Here is a 21872-nt window from a genome sequence, read left to right as displayed (position 1 = left end):
CTGTTACTCCTGGTCAGTTAGGTAGTTATGTACTGTTACTCCTGGTCAGTTAGGTAGTTATGTACTGTTACTCCTGGTCAGTTAGGTAGTTATGTACTGTTACTCCTGGTCAGTTAGGTAGTTATGTACTGTTACTCCTGGTCAGTTAGGTAGTTATGTATTGTAGCTCTTGGTCAGTTAGGTAGTTATGTACTGTTACTCCTGGTCAGTTAGGTAGTTATGTACCGTTAGTCCTGGTCAGTTAGGTAGTTATGTACTGTTAGTCCTGGTCAGTTAGGTAGTTATGTACTGTTAGTCCTGGTCAGTTAGGTAGTTATGTACTGTTAGTCCTGGTCAGTTAGGTAGTTATGCACTGTTACTCCTGGTCAGTTAGGTAGTTATGTACTGTTACTCCTGGTCAGTTAGGTAGTTATGTACCGTTACTCCTGGTCAGTTAGGTAGTTATGTACTGTTACTCCTGGTCAGTTAGGTAGTTATGTACTGTTAGTCCTGGTCAGTTAGGTAGTTATGTACTGTTACTCCTGGTCAGTTAGGTAGTTATGCACTGTTACTGCTGGTCAGTTAGGTAGTTATGTACTGTTACTCCTGGTCAGTTAGGTAGTTATGTACTGTTACTCCTGGTCAGTTAGGTAGTTATGTACTGTTACTCCTGGTCAGTTAGGTAGTTATGTACTGTTAGTCCTGGTCAGTTACGTAGTTATGTACTGTTAGTCCTGGTCAGTTAGGTAGTTATGTACTGTTACTCCTGGTCAGTTAGGTAGTTATGTACTGTTACTCCTGGTCAGTTAGGTAGTTATGTACTGTTACTCCTGGTCAGTTAGGTAGTTATGTACTGTTAGTCCTGGTCAGTTAGGTAGTTATGTATTGTAGCTCCTGGTCAGTTAGGTAGTTAGGTATTGTAGCTCCTGGTCAGTTAGGTAGTTAGGTATTGTAGCTCCTGGTCAGTTAGGTAGTTATGTACTGTTAGTCCTGGTCAGTTAGTTAGTTATATACTGTTACTCCTGGTCAGTTAGGTAGTTATGTATTGTAGCTCCTGGTCAGTTAGGTAGTTATTTACTGTTACTCCAAGGTCAGTTAGGTAGTTATGTACCGTTAGTCCTGGTCAGTTAGGTAGTTATGTACTGTTAGTCCTGGTCAGTTAGGTAGTTATGTACTGTTAGTCCTGGTCAGTTAGGTAGTTATGTACCGTTAGTCCTGGTCAGTTAGGTAGTTATGTACTGTTACTCCTGGTCAGTTAGGTAGTTATGTACTGTTAGTCCTGGTCAGTTAGGTAGTTATGTACTGTTACTCCTGGTCAGTTAGGTAGTTATGTACTGTTAGTCCTGGTCAGTTAGGTAGTTATGTACTGTTACTCCTGGTCAGTTAGGTAGTTATGTACTGTTAGTCCTGGTCAGTTAGGTAGTTATGTACTGTTACTCCTGGTCAGTTAGGTAGTTATGTACTCTTACTCCTGGTCAGTTAGGTAGTTATGTACTGTTAGTCCTGGTCAGTTAGGTAGTTATGTACCGTTAGTCCTGGTCAGTTAGGTAGTTATGTACTGTTACTCCTGGTCAGTTAGGTAGTTATGTACTGTTAGTCCTGGTCAGTTAGGTAGTTATGTACTGTTAGTCCTGGTCAGTTAGGTAGTTATGTACTGTTAGTCCTGGTCAGTTAGGTAGTTATGTATTGTAGCTCCTGGTCAGTTAGGTAGTTACGTACTGTTACTCCTGGTCAGTTAGGTAGTTATGTACTGTTACTCCTGGTCAGTTAGGAAGTTATGTACTGTTACTCCTGGTCAGTTAGGTAGTTATGTACTGTTACTCCTGGTCAGTTAGGTAGTTATGTACTGTTACTCCTGGTCAGTTAGGTAGTTATGTACTGTTACTCCTGGTCAGTTAGGTAGTTATGTACTGTTAGTCTCTGTTACTCCTGGTCAGTTAGGTAGTTATGTACTGTTACTCCTGGTCAGTTAGGTAGTTATGTACTGTTACTCCTGGTCAGTTAGGTAGTTATGTACTGTTAGTCCTGGTCAGTTAGGTAGTTATGTACTGTTACTCCTGGTCAGTTAGGTAGTTCTGTACTGTTACTCCTGGTCAGTTAGGTAGTTATGTACTGTTACTCCTGGTCAGTTAGGTAGTTATGTACTGTTAGTCCTGGTCAGTTAGGTAGTTATGTACTGTTAGTCCTGGTCAGTTAGGTAGTTATGTACCGTTAGTCCTGGTCAGTTAGGTAGTTATGTACTGTTACTCCTGGTCAGTTAGGTAGTTATGTACTGTTAGTCCTGGTCAGTTAGGTAGTTATGTACTGTTACTCCTGGTCAGTTAGGTAGTTATGTACTGTTACTCCTGGTCAGTTAGGTAGTTATGTACTGTTACTCCTGGTCAGTTAGGTAGTTATGTACCGTTAGTCCTGGTCAGTTAGGTAGTTATGTACTGTTACTCCTGGTCAGTTAGGTAGTTATGTACTGTTAGTCCTGGTCAGTTAGGTAGTTATGTACTGTTACTCCTGGTCAGTTAGGTAGTTATGTACTGTTACTCCTGGTCAGTTAGGTAGTTATGTACTGTTAGTCCTGGTCAGTTAGGTAGTTATGTACTGTTAGTCCTGGTCAGTTAGGTAGTTATGTACTGTTAGTCCTGGTCAGTTAGGTAGTTATGTACTGTAGCTCCTGGTCAGTTAGGTAGTTATGTACTGTTACTCCTGGTCAGTTAGGTAGTTATGCACTGTTACTGCTGGTCAGTTATGTAGTTATGTACTGTTACTCCTGGTCAGTTAGGTAGTTATGTACTGTTACTCCTGGTCAGTTAGGTAGTTATGTACTGTTACTCCTGGTCAGTTAGGTAGTTATGTACTGTTAGTCCTGGTCAGTTACGTAGTTATGTACTGTTACTCCTGGTCAGTTAGGTAGTTATGTACTGTTAGTCCTGGTCAGTTAGGTAGTTATGTACCGTTAGTCCTGGTCAGTTAGGTAGTTATGTACTGTTACTCCTGGTCAGTTAGGTAGTTATGTACTGTTAGTCCTGGTCAGTTAGGTAGTTATGTACTGTTACTCCTGGTCAGTTAGGTAGTTATGCATTGTAGCTCCTGGTCAGTTAGGTAGTTACGTACTGTTACTCCTGGTCAGTTAGGTAGTTATGTACTGTTACTCCTGGTCAGTTAGGTAGTTATGTACTGTTACTCCTGGTCAGTTAGGTAGTTATGTACTGTTACTCCTGGTCAGTTAGGTAGTTATGTACTGTTACTCCTGGTCAGTTAGGTAGTTATGTACTGTTACTCCTGGTCAGTTAGGTAGTTATGTACTGTTAGTCCTCTGTTACTCCTGGTCAGTTAGGTAGTTATGTACTGTTAGTCCTGGTCAGTTAGTAGTTATGTACTGTTACTCCTGGTCAGTTAGGTAGTTATGTACTGTTAGTCCTGGTCAGTTAGGTAGTTATGTACTGTTACTCCTGGTCAGTTAGGTAGTTCTGTACTGTTACTCCTGGTCAGTTAGGTAGTTATGTACTGTTACTCCTGGTCAGTTAGGTAGTTATGTACTGTTACTCCTGGTCAGTTAGGTAGTTATGTACTGTTAGTCCTGGTCAGTTAGGTAGTTATGTACCGTTAGTCCTGGTCAGTTACGTAGTTATGTATTGTTACTCCTGGTCAGTTAGGTAGTTATGTACTGTTAGTCCTGGTCAGTTAGGTAGTTATGTACTGTTACTCCTGGTCAGTTAGGTAGTTATGTACTGTTACTCCTGGTCAGTTAGGTAGTTATGTACTGTTAGTCCTGGTCAGTTAGGTAGTTATGTACCGTTAGTCCTGGTCAGTTAGGTAGTTATGTACTGTTACTCCTGGTCAGTTAGGTAGTTATGTACTGTTAGTCCTGGTCAGTTAGGTAGTTATGTACTGTTACTCCTGGTCAGTTAGGTAGTTATGTACTGTTACTCCTGGTCAGTTAGGTAGTTATGTACTGTTAGTCCTGGTCAGTTAGGTAGTTATGTACTGTTAGTCCTGGTCAGTTAGGTAGTTATGTACTGTTAGTCCTGGTCAGTTAGGTAGTTATGTATTGTAGCTCCTGGTCAGTTAGGTAGTTATGTACTGTTACTCCTGGTCAGTTAGGTAGTTATGCACTGTTACTGCTGGTCAGTTATGTAGTTATGTACTGTTACTCCTGGTCAGTTAGGTAGTTATGTACTGTTACTCCTGGTCAGTTAGGTAGTTATGTACTGTTACTCCTGGTCAGTTAGGTAGTTATGTACTGTTAGTCCTGGTCAGTTACGTAGTTATGTACTGTTAGTCCTGGTCAGTTAGGTAGTTATGTACTGTTACTCCTGGTCAGTTAGGTAGTTATGTACTGTTACTCCTGGTCAGTTAGGTAGTTATGTACTGTTACTCCTGGTCAGTTAGGTAGTTATGTACTGTTAGTCCTGGTCAGTTAGGTAGTTATGTATTGTAGCTCCTGGTCAGTTAGGTAGTTAGGTATTGTAGCTCCTGGTCAGTTAGGTAGTTAGGTATTGTAGCTCCTGGTCAGTTAGGTAGTTATGTACTGTTAGTCCTGGTCAGTTAGTTAGTTATATACTGTTACTCCTGGTCAGTTAGGTAGTTATGTACTGTAGCTCCTGGTCAGTTAGGTAGTTATGTACTGTTACTCCTGGTCAGTTAGGTAGTTATGTACTGTTACTCCTGGTCAGTTAGGTAGTTATGTACTGTTACTCCTGGTCAGTTAGGTAGTTATGTACTGTTACTCCTGGTCAGTTAGGTAGTTATGTACTGTTACTCCTGGTCAGTTAGGTAGTTATGTACTGTTAGTCCTGGTCAGTTAGGTAGTTATGTATTGTAGCTCCTGGTCAGTTAGGTAGTTAGGTATTGTAGCTCCTGGTCAGTTAGGTAGTTAGGTATTGTAGCTCCTGGTCAGTTAGGTAGTTATGTACTGTTAGTCCTGGTCAGTTAGGTAGTTATGTACTGTTACTCCTGGTCAGTTAGGTAGTTATGTATTGTAGCTCCTGGTCAGTTAGGTAGTTATGTACTGTTACTCCTGGTCAGTTAGGTAGTTATGTACTGTTACTCCTGGTCAGTTAGGTAGTTATGTACTGTTACTCCTGGTCAGTTAGGTAGTTATGTATTGTAGCTCTTGGTCAGTTAGGTAGTTATGTACTGTTACTCCTGGTCAGTTAGGTAGTTATGTACCGTTAGTCCTGGTCAGTTAGGTAGTTATGTACTGTTAGTCCTGGTCAGTTAGGTAGTTATGTACTGTTAGTCCTGGTCAGTTAGGTAGTTATGTACTGTTAGTCCTGGTCAGTTAGGTAGTTATGCACTGTTACTCCTGGTCAGTTAGGTAGTTATGTACTGTTACTCCTGGTCAGTTAGGTAGTTATGTACTGTTACTCCTGGTCAGATAGGTAGTTATGTACTGTTACTCCTGGTCAGTTAGGTAGTTATGTACTGTTACTCCTGGTCAGTTAGGTAGTTATGTACTGTTAGTCCTGGTCAGTTAGGTAGTTATGTATTGTAGCTCCTGGTCAGTTAGGTAGTTAGGTATTGTAGCTCCTGGTCAGTTAGGTAGTTAGGTATTGTAGCTCCTGGTCAGTTAGGTAGTTATGTACTGTTAGTCCTGGTCAGTTAGGTAGTTATGTACTGTTACTCCTGGTCAGTTAGGTAGTTATGTATTGTAGCTCCTGGTCAGTTAGGTAGTTATGTACTGTTACTCCTGGTCAGTTAGGTAGTTATGTACTGTTACTCCTGGTCAGTTAGGTAGTTACGTACTGTTACTCCTGGTCAGTTAGGTAGTTATGTACTGTTACTCCTGGTCAGTTAGGTAGTTATGTACTGTTACTCCTGGTCAGTTAGGTAGTTATGTACCGTTACTCCTGGTCAGTTAGGTAGTTATGTACTGTTACTCCTGGTCAGTTAGGTAGTTATGTACTGTTACTCCTGGTCAGTTAGGTAGTTATGTACTGTTAGTCCTCTGTTACTCCTGGTCAGTTAGGTAGTTATGTACTGTTACTCCTGGTCAGTTAGGTAGTTATGTACTGTTACTCCTGGTCAGTTAGGTAGTTATGTACTGTTAGTCCTGGTCAGTTAGGTAGTTATGTACTGTTACTCCTGGTCAGTTAGGTAGTTCTGTACTGTTACTCCTGGTCAGTTAGGTAGTTATGTACTGTTACTCCTGGTCAGTTAGGTAGTTATGTACTGTTACTCCTGGTCAGTTAGGTAGTTATGTACTGTTAGTCCTGGTCAGTTAGGTAGTTATGTACCGTTAGTCCTGGTCAGTTAGGTAGTTATGTATTGTTACTCCTGGTCAGTTAGGTAGTTATGTACTGTTAGTCCTGGTCAGTTAGGTAGTTATGTACTGTTACTCCTGGTCAGTTAGGTAGTTATGTACTGTTACTCCTGGTCAGTTAGGTAGTTATGTACTGTTACTCCTGGTCAGTTAGGTAGTTATGTACCGTTAGTCCTGGTCAGTTAGGTAGTTATGTACTGTTACTCCTGGTCAGTTAGGTAGTTATGTACTGTTAGTCCTGGTCAGTTAGGTAGTTATGTACTGTTAGTCCTGGTCAGTTAGGTAGTTATGTACTGTTACTCCTGGTCAGTTAGGTAGTTATGTACTGTTACTCCTGGTCAGTTAGGTAGTTATGTACTGTTAGTCCTGGTCAGTTAGGTAGTTATGTACTGTTAGTCCTGGTCAGTTAGGTAGTTATGTACTGTTAGTCCTGGTCAGTTAGGTAGTTATGTACTGTAACTCCTGGTCAGTTAGGTAGTTATGTACTGTTACTCCTGGTCAGTTAGGTAGTTATGCACTGTTACTCCTGGTCAGTTAGGTAGTTATGTACTGTTACTCCTGGTCAGTTAGGTAGTTATGTACTGTTAGTCCTGGTCAGTTAGGTAGTTATGTACTGTTACTCCTGGTCAGTTAGGTAGTTATGTACCGTTAGTCCTGGTCAGTTACGTAGTTATGTACTGTTAGTCCTGGTCAGTTAGGTAGTTATGTACTGTTACTCCTGGTCAGTTAGGTAGTTATGTACTGTTACTCCTGGTCAGTTAGGTAGTTATGTACTGTTACTCCTGGTCAGTTAGGTAGTTATGTACTGTTAGTCCTGGTCAGTTAGGTAGTTATGTACTGTAGCTCCTGGTCAGTTAGGTAGTTATGTACTGTAGCTCCTGGTCAGTTAGGTAGTTAGGTACTGTAGCTCCTGGTCAGTTAGGTAGTTATGTACTGTTACTCCTGGTCAGTTAGGTAGTTATGTACTGTTACTCCTGGTCAGTTAGGTAGTTATGTACTGTTAGCTCCTGGTCAGTTAGGTAGTTATGTACTGTTACTCCTGGTCAGTTAGGTAGTTATGTACTGTTACTCCTGGTCAGTTAGGTAGTTATGTACTGTTACTCCTGGTCAGTTAGGTAGTTATGTACTGTTGGCTCCTGGTCAGTTAGGTAGTTAGGTATTGTAGCTCCTGGTCAGTTAGGTAGTTAGGTATTGTAGCTCCTGGTCAGTTAGGTAGTTATGTACTGTTAGTCCTGGTCAGTTAGGTAGTTATGTACTGTTACTCCTGGTCAGTTAGGTAGTTATGTATTGTAGCTCCTGGTCAGTTAGGTAGTTATGTACTGTTACTCCTGGTCAGTTAGGTAGTTATGTACTGTTACTCCTGGTCAGTTAGGTAGTTATGTACTGTTACTCCTGGTCAGTTAGGTAGTTATGTATTGTAGCTCTTGGTCAGTTAGGTAGTTATGTACTGTTACTCCTGGTCAGTTAGGTAGTTATGTACCGTTAGTCCTGGTCAGTTAGGTAGTTATGTACTGTTAGTCCTGGTCAGTTAGGTAGTTATGTACTGTTAGTCCTGGTCAGTTAGGTAGTTATGTACTGTTAGTCCTGGTCAGTTAGGTAGTTATGCACTGTTACTCCTGGTCAGTTAGGTAGTTATGTACTGTTACTCCTGGTCAGTTAGGTAGTTATGTACTGTTACTCCTGGTCAGTTAGGTAGTTATGTACTGTTACTCCTGGTCAGTTAGGTAGTTATGTACTGTTACTCCTGGTCAGTTAGGTAGTTATGTACTGTTAGTCCTGGTCAGTTAGGTAGTTATGTATTGTAGCTCCTGGTCAGTTAGGTAGTTAGGTATTGTAGCTCCTGGTCAGTTAGGTAGTTAGGTATTGTAGCTCCTGGTCAGTTAGGTAGTTATGTACTGTTAGTCCTGGTCAGTTAGGTAGTTATGTACTGTTACTCCTGGTCAGTTAGGTAGTTATGTATTGTAGCTCCTGGTCAGTTAGGTAGTTATGTACTGTTACTCCTGGTCAGTTAGGTAGTTATGTACTGTTACTCCTGGTCAGTTAGGTAGTTACGTACTGTTACTCCTGGTCAGTTAGGTAGTTATGTACTGTTACTCCTGGTCAGTTAGGTAGTTATGTACTGTTACTCCTGGTCAGTTAGGTAGTTATGTACTGTTACTCCTGGTCAGTTAGGTAGTTATGTACTGTTACTCCTGGTCAGTTAGGTAGTTATGTACTGTTAGTCCTCTGTTACTCCTGGTCAGTTAGGTAGTTATGTACTGTTAGTCCTGGTCAGTTAGGTAGTTATGTACTGTTACTCCTGGTCAGTTAGGTAGTTATGTACTGTTAGTCCTGGTCAGTTAGGTAGTTATGTACTGTTACTCCTGGTCAGTTAGGTAGTTCTGTACTGTTACTCCTGGTCAGTTAGGTAGTTATGTACTGTTACTCCTGGTCAGTTAGGTAGTTATGTACTGTTACTCCTGGTCAGTTAGGTAGTTATGTACTGTTAGTCCTGGTCAGTTAGGTAGTTATGTACCGTTAGTCCTGGTCAGTTAGGTAGTTATGTATTGTTACTCCTGGTCAGTTAGGTAGTTATGTACTGTTAGTCCTGGTCAGTTAGGTAGTTATGTACTGTTACTCCTGGTCAGTTAGGTAGTTATGTACTGTTACTCCTGGTCAGTTAGGTAGTTATGTACTGTTAGTCCTGGTCAGTTAGGTAGTTATGTACCGTTAGTCCTGGTCAGTTAGGTAGTTATGTACTGTTACTCCTGGTCAGTTAGGTAGTTATGTACTGTTAGTCCTGGTCAGTTAGGTAGTTATGTACTGTTACTCCTGGTCAGTTAGGTAGTTATGTACTGTTACTCCTGGTCAGTTAGGTAGTTATGTACTGTTACTCCTGGTCAGTTAGGTAGTTATGTACTGTTAGCTCCTGGTCAGTTAGGTAGTTATGTATTGTTAGCTCCTGGTCAGTTAGGTAGTTATGTACTGTAGCTCCTGGTCAGTTAGGTAGTTATGTACTGTTAGCTCCTGGTCAGTTAGGTAGTTATGTACTGTTACTCCTGGTCAGTTAGGTAGTTATGTACTGTTACTCCTGGTCAGTTAGGTAGTTACGTACTGTTGCTCCTGGTCAGTTAGGTAGTTACGTACTGTTACTCCTGGTCAGTTAGGTAGTTATGTACTGTTACTCCTGGTCAGTTAGGTAGTTACGTACTGTTACTCCTGGTCAGTTAGGTAGTTATGTACTGTTACTCCTGGTCAGTTAGGTAGTTATGTACTGTTACTCCTGGTCAGTTAGGTAGTTATGTACTGTTAGTCTCCTGGTCAGTTAGGTAGTTATGTACTGTTACTCCTGGTCAGTTAGGTAGTTATGTACTGTTACTCCTGGTCAGTTAGGTAGTTATGTACTGTTACTCCTGGTCAGTTAGGTAGTTATGTACTGTTAGTCCTGGTCAGTTAGGTAGTTATGTACTGTTACTCCTGGTCAGTTAGGTAGTTATGTACTGTTAGTCCTCTGTTACTCCTGGTCAGTTAGGTAGTTATGTACTGTTACTCCTGGTCAGTTAGGTAGTTATGTACTGTTACTCCTGGTCAGTTAGGTAGTTATGTACTGTTAGACCTGGTCAGTTAGGTAGTTATGTACTGTTACTCCTGGTCAGTTAGGTAGTTCTGTACTGTTACTCCTGGTCAGTTAGGTAGTTATGTACTGTTACTCCTGGTCAGTTAGGTAGTTATGTACTGTTACTCCTGGTCAGTTAGGTAGTTATGTACTGTTAGTCCTGGTCAGTTAGGTAGTTATGTACTGTTACTCCTGGTCAGTTAGGTAGTTATGTACTGTTAGTCCTGGTCAGTTAGGTAGTTATGTACTGTTACTCCTGGTCAGTTAGGTAGTTATGTACTGTTACTCCTGGTCAGTTAGGTAGTTATGTACTGTTACTCCTGGTCAGTTAGGTAGTTATGTACCGTTAGTCCTGGTCAGTTAGGTAGTTATGTACTGTTACTCCTGGTCAGTTAGGTAGTTATGTACTGTTAGTCCTGGTCAGTTAGGTAGTTATGTACTGTTACTCCTGGTCAGTTAGGTAGTTATGTACTGTTACTCCTGGTCAGTTAGGTAGTTATGTACTGTTAGTCCTGGTCAGTTAGGTAGTTATGTACTGTTAGTCCTGGTCAGTTAGGTAGTTATGTACTGTTAGTCCTGGTCAGTTAGGTAGTTATGTATTGTAGCTCCTGGTCAGTTAGGTAGTTATGTACTGTTACTCCTGGTCAGTTAGGTAGTTATGCACTGTTACTGCTGGTCAGTTAGGTAGTTATGTACTGTTACTCCTGGTCAGTTAGGTAGTTATGTACTGTTAGTCCTGGTCAGTTAGGTAGTTATGTACTGTTACTCCTGGTCAGTTAGGTAGTTATGTACTGTTAGTCCTGGTCAGTTAGGTAGTTATGTACTGTTACTCCTGGTCAGTTAGGTAGTTATGTACTGTTACTCCTGGTCAGTTAGGTAGTTATGTACTGTTACTCCTGGTCAGTTAGGTAGTTATGTACTGTTACTCCTGGTCAGTTAGGTAGTTATGTACTGTTAGTCCTGGTCAGTTAGGTAGTTATGTATTGTAGCTCCTGGTCAGTTAGGTAGTTAGGTATTGTAGCTCCTGGTCAGTTAGGTAGTTAGGTATTGTAGCTCCTGGTCAGTTAGGTAGTTATGTACTGTTAGTCCTGGTCAGTTAGTTAGTTATATACTGTTACTCCTGGTCAGTTAGGTAGTTATGTATTGTAGCTCCTGGTCAGTTAGGTAGTTATGTACTGTTACTCCTGGTCAGTTAGGTAGTTATGTACTGTTACTCCTGGTCAGTTAGGTAGTTATGTACTGTTAGTCCTGGTCAGTTAGGTAGTTATGTATTGTAGCTCCTGGTCAGTTAGGTAGTTAGGTATTGTAGCTCCTGGTCAGTTAGGTAGTTAGGTATTGTAGCTCCTGGTCAGTTAGGTAGTTATGTACTGTTAGTCCTGGTCAGTTAGGTAGTTATGTACTGTTACTCCTGGTCAGTTAGGTAGTTATGTATTGTAGCTCCTGGTCAGTTAGGTAGTTATGTACTGTTACTCCTGGTCAGTTAGGTAGTTATGTACTGTTACTCCTGGTCAGTTAGGTAGTTATGTACTGTTACTCCTGGTCAGTTAGGTAGTTACGTACTGTTACTCCTGGTCAGTTAGGTAGTTATGTACTGTTAGTCCTGGTCAGTTAGGTAGTTATATACTGTTAGTCCTGGTCAGTTAGGTAGTTATGTAGTGTTACTCCTGGTCAGTTAGGTAGTTATGTACTGTTACTCCTGGTCAGTTAGGTAGTTACGTACTGTTACTCCTGGTCAGTTAGGTAGTTATGTACTGTTACTCCTGGTCAGTTAGGTAGTTATGTACTGTTACTCCTGGTCAGTTAGGTAGTTATGTACTGTTACTCCTGATCAGTTAGGTAGTTATGTACCGTTACTCCTGGTCAGTTAGGTAGTTATGTACTGTTACTCCTGGTCAGTTAGGTAGTTATGTACTGTTACTCCTGGTCAGTTAGGTAGTTATGTACTGTTACTCCTGGTCAGTTAGGTAGTTATGTACCGTTAGTCCTGGTCAGTTAGGTAGTTATGTACTGTTACTCCTGGTCAGTTAGGTAGTTATGTACTGTTACTCCTGGTCAGTTAGGTAGTTATGTACTGTTAGTCCTCTGTTACTCCTGGTCAGTTAGGTAGTTATGTACTGTTAGTCCTGGTCAGTTAGGTAGTTATGTACTGTTACTCCTGGTCAGTTAGGTAGTTATGTACTGTTAGTCCTGGTCAGTTAGGTAGTTATGTACTGTTACTCCTGGTCAGTTAGGTAGTTCTGTACTGTTACTCCTGGTCAGTTAGGTAGTTATGTACTGTTACTCCTGGTCAGTTAGGTAGTTATGTACTGTTACTCCTGGTCAGTTAGGTAGTTATGTACTGTTACTCCTGGTCAGTTAGGTAGTTATGTACTGTTACTCCTGGTCAGTTAGGTAGTTATGTACTGTTAGTCCTGGTCAGTTAGGTAGTTATGTACTGTTAGTCCTGGTCAGTTAGGTAGTTATGTACTGTTAGTCCTGGTCAGTTAGGTAGTTATGTACCGTTAGTCCTGGTCAGTTAGGTAGTTATGTATTGTTACTCCTGGTCAGTTAGGTAGTTATGTACTGTTAGTCCTGGTCAGTTAGGTAGTTATGTACTGTTACTCCTGGTCAGTTAGGTAGTTATGTACTGTTACTCCTGGTCAGTTAGGTAGTTATGTACTGTTAGTCCTGGTCAGTTAGGTAGTTATGTACCGTTAGTCCTGGTCAGTTAGGTAGTTATGTACTGTTACTCCTGGTCAGTTAGGTAGTTATGTACTGTTAGTCCTGGTCAGTTAGGTAGTTATGTACTGTTACTCCTGGTCAGTTAGGTAGTTATGCACTGTTACTGCTGGTCAGTTAGGTAGTTATGTACTGTTACTCCTGGTCAGTTAGGTAGTTATGTACTGTTAGTCCTGGTCAGTTAGGTAGTTATGTACTGTTACTCCTGGTCAGTTAGGTAGTTATGTACTGTTAGTCCTGGTCAGTTACGTAGTTATGTACTGTTAGTCCTGGTCAGTTAGGTAGTTATGTACTGTTACTCCTGGTCAGTTAGGTAGTTATGTACTGTTACTCCTGGTCAGTTAGGTAGTTATGTACTGTTACTCCTGGTCAGTTAGGTAGTTATGTACTGTTAGTCCTGGTCAGTTAGGTAGTTATGTATTGTAGCTCCTGGTCAGTTAGGTAGTTAGGTATTGTTAGCTCCTGGTCAGTTAGGTAGTTAGGTATTGTAGCTCCTGGTCAGTTAGGTAGTTATGTACTGTTAGTCCTGGTCAGTTAGGTAGTTATATACTGTTACTCCTGGTCAGTTAGGTAGTTATGTATTGTTAGCTCCTGGTCAGTTAGGTAGTTATGTACTGTTACTCCTGGTCAGTTAGGTAGTTATGTACTGTTACTCCTGGTCAGTTAGGTAGTTATGTACTGTTACTCCTGGTCAGTTAGGTAGTTATGTATTGTAGCTCCTGGTCAGTTAGGTAGTTATGTACTGTTACTCCTGGTCAGTTAGGTAGTTATGTACTGTTACTCCTGGTCAGTTAGGTAGTTATGTACTGTTACTCCTGGTCAGTTAGGTAGTTATGTACTGTTACTCCTGGTCAGTTAGGTAGTTATGTACTGTTACTCCTGGTCAGTTAGGTAGTTATGTACTGTTACTCCTGGTCAGTTAGGTAGTTATGTACTGTTACTCCTGGTCAGTTAGGTAGTTATGTACTGTTACTCCTGGTCAGTTAGGTAGTTATGTACCGTTAGTCCTGGTCAGTTAGGTAGTTATGTACTGTTAGTCCTGGTCAGTTAGGTAGTTATGTACTGTTAGTCCTGGTCAGTTAGGTAGTTATGTACTGTTACTCCTGGTCAGTTAGGTAGTTATGTACTGTTAGTCCTGGTCAGTTAGGTAGTTATGTACTGTTACTCCTGGTCAGTTAGGTAGTTATGTACTGTTAGTCCTGGTCAGTTAGGTAGTTATATACTGTTAGTCCTGGTCAGTTAGGTAGTTATATACTGTTAGTCCTGGTCAGTTAGGTAGTTATGTACTGTTACTCCTGGTCAGTTAGGTAGTTATGTACTGTTACTCCTGGTCAGTTAGGTAGTTATGTACTGTTACTCCTGGTCAGTTAGGTAGTTATGTATTGTAGCTCTTGGTCAGTTAGGTAGTTATGTACTGTTACTCCTGGTCAGTTAGGTAGTTATGTACCGTTAGTCCTGGTCAGTTAGGTAGTTATGTACTGTTACTCCTGGTCAGTTAGGTAGTTATGTACTGTTACTCCTGGTCAGTTAGGTAGTTATGTACTGTTACTCCTGGTCAGTTAGGTAGTTATGTACTGTTACTCCTGGTCAGTTAGGTAGTTATGTACTGTTACTCCTGGTCAGTTAGGTAGTTATGTACTGTTACTCCTGGTCAGTTAGGTAGTTATGTACTGTTACTCCTGGTCAGTTAGGTAGTTATGTATTGTAGCTCTTGGTCAGTTAGGTAGTTATGTACTGTTACTCCTGGTCAGTTAGGTAGTTGTGTACTGGTACTCCTGGTCAGTTAGGTAGTTATGTACTGTTAGTCCTGGTCAGTTAGGTAGTTGTGTACTGTTACTCCTGGTCAGTTAGGTAGTTATGTACTGTTGCTCCTGGTCAGTTAGGTAGTTATGTACTGTTACTCCTGGTCAGTTAGGTAGTTAGGTATTGTAGCTCCTGGTCAGTTAGGTAGTTAGGTATTGTAGCTCCTGGTCAGTCTGTCAGAGTGGCCTGGCGGTGTGGATGTGGAGCTGTAGGAGGTTGTTTTGGTCAGGCTCCAGAAAGATGACAGTGCAGATAAAGCACACGGCACTAACAGGCCACGCACAAACAGGCAACAATACACTATAACTATAATCAGTTTATGAGGTTGAGGGCCTTTCTTCATTTCATTACTGAACCTGGCTATATGCCTGAATCCATAACAATAGACCTCTTTGACTGGGGCTGTGAATCCCCAAAACCTAAGCCCTGGACTTCAGCCTGGAACTAAGCTCAAGCATCAGATTAAGGCTAAGATTCATTATGTTTCGTGTTTTCAACAATGCAGCTTTTAAAGACAATTTCCGATTGAGCCGACATATTTAGCGTTTACCGTGAATGGGATCTCAGTAAATATGGAACATTACCTTCAAAAGCCACATTGTCGACAACCTGCAATCACATTGAATCCCGTCCTAAGCCCCAGTGGAAAGTGGTCCGATGACAACTGCGATTGGCCTCTGCCATGCTGTCATGTATCAGTTGTGTTGTGTGGACTGGTGCCAGCTCTTCCACACACTGTGCGGACTGACACATGCTAGGGCAGGGCTGCTTTAGCCCAAGAGAGGAGAAGAGCATCTGGCAGCTCACTGAAGTCTCTCCTCATCTCCCACAAAGCTGTGCATTCCACATTTCAGCCTATCATATGCTGCTCTCCAAGCCCTGCATTTTCAAGGAGATCAGAACTCTGTTGATATTTCATTTGTTTTCTGAAAGGACAGAGGGACGGGAGAGCAGGAGACAGCATGAGCATCAAATCAAATCAAATCAAATGTATTTGTCACATACACATGGTTAGCAGGTGTTAATGCAAGTGTAGCGAAATGCTTGTGCTTCTAGTTCCGACCATGCATGTGTCTGAGCATGTGTCTCTAATGGTTCTCTATTCCCTAGTGCATAGCCTTTGACCAGGGCCTAGTGCTCTAGTTCTGACCAGAGCCCTATGATCCCTGGTCAAAATATGTGCACTGTAAAGGGAACAGGCTGCCATTTGGAAGGGAATAGGGTGCCATTTGAAAGGGAAAAGAGTGAAATTTGAAAGGGAATAGGGTGCGATTTGGAAGGGAATATGGTGCCATTTGGAAGGGAATAGGGTGCCATTTGAAAGGGAATAAGGTGCCATTTGGAAGGGAATAGGGTAACATTTGAAAGGGAATAGGTGCCCTTTGGAAGGGAATAGGGTGCCATTTGGAAGGGAATAGGGTGCCATTTGGAAGGGAATAGGGTGCCATTTGAAAGGGAATAGGGTAACATTTGGAAGGGAATAGGGTAACATTTGGAAGGGAATATGTACCATTTGGAAGGGAATAGGGTGCCATTTGGAAGGGAATAGGGTAACATTTGAAAGGGAATAGGTACCATTTGGAAGGGAATAGGGTGCCATTTGGAAGGGAATAGGGTGCCATTTGGAAGGGAATAGGGTGCCATTTGGAAGGGAATAGGGTAACATTTGAAAGGGAATAGGTAACCTTTGGAAGGGAATAGGGTGCCATTTGGAAGGGAATAGGTGCCATTTTGGGACGTAGCCACCAGGTAGAGGGGGACAGATAGAGAGTGGTCCAGGTGGATATGTAGTCCAGAATCAGGGGAGATACCACTAGACCACACTATGGTATAACACAAGCCCTGCTGTCTCAATACATTAGACCACACTATGGTATAACACAAGCCCTGCTGTCTCAATACATTAGACCACACTATGGTATAACACAAGCCCTGCTGTCTCAATACATTAGACCACACTATGGTATAACACAAGCCCTTCTGTCTCAATACATTAGACCACACTATGGTATAACACAAGCCCCGCTGTCTCAATACATTAGACCACACTATGGTATAACACAAGCCCTGCTGTCTCAATACATTAGACCACACTATGGTATAACACAAGCCCCGCTGTCTCAATACATTAGACCACACTATGGTATAACACAAGCCCCGCTGTCTCAATACATTAGACCACACTATGGTATAACACAAGCCCCGCTGTCTCAATACATTAGACCACACTATGGTATAACACAAGCCCCGCTGTCTCAATACATTAGACCACACTATGGTATAACACAAGCCCCGCTGTCTCAATACATTAGACCACACTATGGTATAACACAAGCCCCGCTGTTTCAATACATTAGACCACACTATGGTATAACACAAGCCCTACAACACAGGCCATGCTATTACAACACAGGCCATGCTATTACAACACAGGCCATGCTATTACAACACAGGCCATGCTATTACAACATGTCATGTCTTTGTATTGGTACTTTCTGCATACATCCATCTTTCTGAAGGCTATACAGCAGCAGCTGAAAGGTGAATGAGTAGAAAGGCTGTGTTAGTAAGCTAACATTATAAAGGCTGTGTTAGTAAGTGTTAAGAGAATTATGTTCTCAATGTTAACTTCAATTAAAATACTCAGTCTGCCATCCAGAATGTGTAAGATTCTGGTTTAATTACACAGACAGAGGACCAGCTTACAAGAATCAGAATAGTTTATTCAGGAGAGCGCTCTGCAGTTCATACACAAAACATCTATTATATACCTGTAATGTCGGTCGTCAGGAATGGACCAAGGCGCAGCGGGTTGAGTGCTCATAATTAACTTTTTAATGAGACACTGATACAAACAAAACGATAGACGACGAATACAGACTTGAAGGCTAACAACAGAAAATACAAGTGACAGCAATTCAAGTGACAACCTCCCACAAATTACAAACACACCCTAATATATAGGACTCTCAATCAAAGGCAACTAGACAACACCTGCCTTTAATTGAGAGTCCTCACCCCAATTAACTCAACACAGAAACAGACTAACTAGAACGAACATAGACTAACAGAGCAGTGACCAAAAACCCCGGAATACATAAATCAACTACCCTCTATATAAAACACACACCCCGAACCACATAAACCAAATACCCTCTGCCACGTCCTGACCAGCCTACACTAACAAATAACCCTCATACTGGTCAGAACGTGACAATACCAGGCTCCTCATTTACACACACACATTACACACTATCACTAAGGAGAGTTAATTGTTCTTCACCAGAACTCTCAACACTGTAAATTCTTACCCAGCCGACAGTTTCATATCTCTGAGATTAGGGAAACCTCGAGGGTTCAAGCTAGGTCAGGTCAACCACAGTTTAACAGTTCTTGATGTTTACTTAAACACACAGACCTCCATTCCTCTCCTATCCTCGTCAATCTCATGAGACTTATGCTTAACCCTCTAGTTACTCATTCTACAGGCTATATAGACCATATCCCTAAATTAAGGGTAGAATTATTTAATCATTACTCTCAAGCAAGAATTCCTTTAACAGTAAGCTAACATTATAAAGGCTGTGTTAGTAAGCTAACATTATAAAGGCTGTGTTAGGAAGAACGCTAACATTATAAAGGCTGTGCTAGTAAGCTAACATTATAAAGGCTGTGTTAGTAAGCTAACATTATAAAGGCTGTGTTAGTAAGCTAACATTATAAAGGCTGTGTTAGAAAGCTAACATTATAAAGGCTGTGTTAGTAAGCTAACATTATAAAGGCTGTGTTAGAAAGCTAACATTATAAAGGCTGTGTTAGAAAGCTAACATTATAAAGGCTGTGTTAGAAAGCTAACATTATAAAGGCTGTGTTAGAAAGCTAACATTATAAAGGCTGTGTTAGAAAGCTAACATTATAAAGGCTGTGTTAGTAAGCTAACATTATAAAGGCTGTGTTAGAAAGCTAACATTATAAAGGCTGTGTTAGTAAGCTAACATTATAAAGGCTGTGTTAGAAAGCTAACATTATAAAGGCTGTGTTAGAAAGCTAACATTATAAAGGCTGTGTTAGAAAGCTAACATTATAAAGGCTGTGTTAGTAAGCTAACATTATAAAGGCTGTGTTAGTAAGCTAACATTATAAAGGCTGTGTTAGAAAGCTAACATTATAAAGGCTGTGTTAGAAAGCTAACATTATAAAGGCTGTGTTAGTAAGCTAACATTATAAAGGCTGTGTTAGTAAGCTAACATTATAAAGGCTGTGTTAGTAAGCTAACATTATAAAGGCTGTGTTAGTAAGCTAACATTATAAAGGCTGTGTTAGTAAGCTAACATTATAAAGGCTGTGTTAGTAAGCTAACATTATAAAGGCTGTGTTAGTAAGCTAACATTATAAAGGCTGTGTTAGTAAGCTAACATTATAAAGGCTGTGTTAGTAAGCTAACATTATAAAGGCTGTTCAGTATGCAGGCCACACAGTCAGAGCCAGGGGAGCAGGGAGAGCCCAGAACCAGATCCTTGCATAAGCACTCTTAGAAGCTCTGACAAACACGCACACACATGCAAGCATGCACAGACACATACGTACGAGCACGAGCGCACGACTGGAAGCACTCACAGGCATGCAGGCATGTATGCACACACACAAACTCTTGCACACACACAACGCACTCACAGACACAGTTCTATGTGTGTGCAGCAGCAGCCCAGTGGGTTGTAGAGATAAGGGATTCCTCTCAGAGGAAGAGCACGTCATGTGACTAAGCTGATCTAACTGTAGGCACAGGCTTTTATCCAACTAGAGACTGCTGCAGTTCAACACACTATACCTCCCACCTAACTTAGGAAAGTAATGACTTTCTAGCTCCACTTTTAGACAACCAGAGGTAATATTAATCCCAGAGCCATCATGAAACACCAGAGCCACCATTATGATGTATAAACTTGCTAAAATGGCATATTATATTACAACAAGGCTACATTTGGGTTTCCATGATACTCTGCTATGCCTCTCAATGCAGTCTGAAATAGTTTTCACTCCTTCTTTGTCCCCTGGTGTCCTTTGTTAAACCTTTAGGACAACAGTTCATGTAAACAGTATAAATACATTGCATTGATTGATTGATTACCTGAACCTCTGTCTGGGGGTCTGTCTCTCAGGGCTCTTACACAGGTGTCCGATGTAGTAGAGGGGGAAGAACAGGCAGTTCCAGGTGGTGGCGAACCAGGTGAGGGTGAAGGGAGCGTCAAACTGGGTATCCAAAACAAATGACTTTAACATTCTTATTAACAGGTTTCACCTGGCACTCGCTAGCACTGTGGTGGATCGTGTCAATCTGAGTTTGTGTGTGTGTGTGTTCAGTATGCAACTTCGTCAGGTTCTTTACCTGCTGAAAGGTGAGCTTGGCCAGCTGGGTGGACCCCGCCCACGATGAGCACACACACATCACCATGGCAACGCCCCACAGCGCCTTCCGCACCTGTACGGCCGTGATTTTGATGCAGCAATGAAGTCTCCACCTCCCCGTAGCAGACTCCGCCCCCGGCGCCCCGCCGTTTGCCGCCTGGCCGTCTGCTGTGCTGCCCACCACATTCTCCCTGGGACGGTCTTCTCCTGAACACAAAGAAAACAGTAGTAAACTATGAGAGCAGAGTAGAGATTTAGAAGAGTTGTCTACATCACTACAGTATGAGACCAGGGTAGAGATTTAGAAGAGTTGTCTACATCACTACAATATGAGACCAGGGTAGAGATTTAGAAGAGTTGTCTATATCACTACAATATGAGACCAGGGTAGAGATTTAGAAGAGCTGTCTACATCACTACAGTATGAGACCAGGGTAGAGATTTAGAAGAGTTGTCTGCAGCACTACAGTATGAGACCAGGGTAGAGATTTAGAAGAGTTGTCTACATCACTACAGTATCAGACCAGGGTAGTGATTTAGAAGAGCTGTCTACATCACTACAGTATGAGACCAGGGTAGACATTTAGAAGAGTTGTCCACAGCACTACAATATGAGACCAGGGTAGTGATTTAGAAGAGATGTCTACATCACTACAGTATGAGACCAGGGTAGAGATTTAGAAGAGTTGTCTACATCACTACAGTATGAGACCAGGGTAGTGATTTAGAAGAGTTGTTTACATCACTACAGTATCAGACCAGGGTAGAGATTTAGAAGAGTTGTCAATATCACTACAATATGAGACCAGGGTAGAGGTTTAGAAGAGTTGTCAATATCACTACAGTATGAGAGCAGGGTAGAGATTTAGAAGAGCTGTCTACATCACTACAGTATGAGATCAGGGTAGAGATTTAGAAGAGTTGTCAACAGCACTACAATATGAGACCAGAATAGAGATTTAGAAGAGTTGTCTACAGCACTACCGCATGAGACCAGGGTAGAGATTTTCTGGGGAACTAGAATTAGAATTAACCTGTTGGGGCTAGGGGGCAGTATTTTCACGGCCGGATAAAAAACGTAACCGATTTAAACTGTTTACTACTCTTACCCAGAAACGGGAATATGCATATAATTAGTAGATTTGGATAGAAAACATTCTAAAGTTTCTAAAACTGTTTGAATGGTGTCTGTGAGTATAACAGAACTCATATAGCAGGCAAAAACCTGAGAAGATTCCATGCAGGAAGTGCCCTGTCTGTTGTTGTCCTTCTAGGGCATCTCTATCAAAAATACAGCATCTCTGCTGTAACGTGACATTTTCTAAGGCTTTCATTGGCTCTCAGAAGGCGCCAGAAAGTGGAATGAGAGCTCTGCAGTCTCTGGGCGAAAAAAAGCAGGAGATTTTGTGAGTGGTCAGGCAGAGAACACTGACACTGGAGCGCGCGTGCACGAGACGACTCCATGTTTTTCTTTCTCTCTTTGAACGAATACAACGTCGCCCGGTTGGAATATTATTGCTATTTTACGAGAAAAATCGCATAAAAATTGATTTTAAACAGCGTTTGACATGCTTCGAAGTACGGTAATGGAATATTTTGAATTTCTTTGTCACGAAATGCGCCCGCGCGTCACCCTTCGGATAGTTACTTGAACGCATGAACAAAACGGAGCTATTTCAATATAACTATGGATTATTTCAAACCAAAACAACATTTCTTGTTGAAGCAGAAGTCCTGGGAGTGCATTCTGACAAAGAACAGCAAAGGTAATCCAATTTTTCTTATAGTAAATCTGAGTTTGGTGAAGGCCAAACTTGGTGGGTGTCAAATTAGCTAGCCGTGATGGCCGGGCTATCTACTCAGAATATTGCAAAATGTGCTTTCGCCGAAAAGCTATTTTAAAATCTGACACCGCGATTGCATTAAGGAGTTCTGTATCTATAATTCTTAAAATAATTGTTATGTATTTTGTGAACGTTAATCGTGAGTAATTAAGTAAATTCACCGGAAGTTTGCGGTGGGTATGCTAGTTCTGAACATCACATGCTAATGTAAAAAGCTGGTTTTTGATATAAATATGAACTTGATTGAACAAAACATGCATGTATTGTATAA

At 41.4% G+C, this 21872-nt stretch overlaps 1 protein-coding gene across 2 annotated transcripts in view; it reads right to left on the bottom strand.

Annotated features, from left to right (window-relative positions):
• The window catches only part of LOC106595966 (putative thiamine transporter SLC35F3), a 201708-nt gene that overhangs the window by 40211 nt on the left and 139625 nt on the right, over positions 1-21872 (bottom strand). For both annotated transcript variants that reach the window (XM_045701037.1, XM_045701038.1), the window contains 2 exons: positions 19738-19964; positions 19480-19601 (listed from right to left, as the gene is read on the bottom strand). In XM_045701037.1, the coding sequence (XP_045556993.1) occupies positions 19480-19601; positions 19738-19964 (349 nt within the window). The remainder of the gene's footprint in view (positions 1-19479; positions 19602-19737; positions 19965-21872) is intronic.

Source organism: Salmo salar, chromosome ssa18 (genome assembly GCF_905237065.1).
Source record: "Salmo salar chromosome ssa18, Ssal_v3.1, whole genome shotgun sequence".
Taxonomy (NCBI): Eukaryota; Metazoa; Chordata; class Actinopteri; order Salmoniformes; family Salmonidae; genus Salmo; species Salmo salar.
Note: the sequence above shows the minus strand (reverse complement) of the source record. Positions and strands in the feature narration are given on the sequence as shown.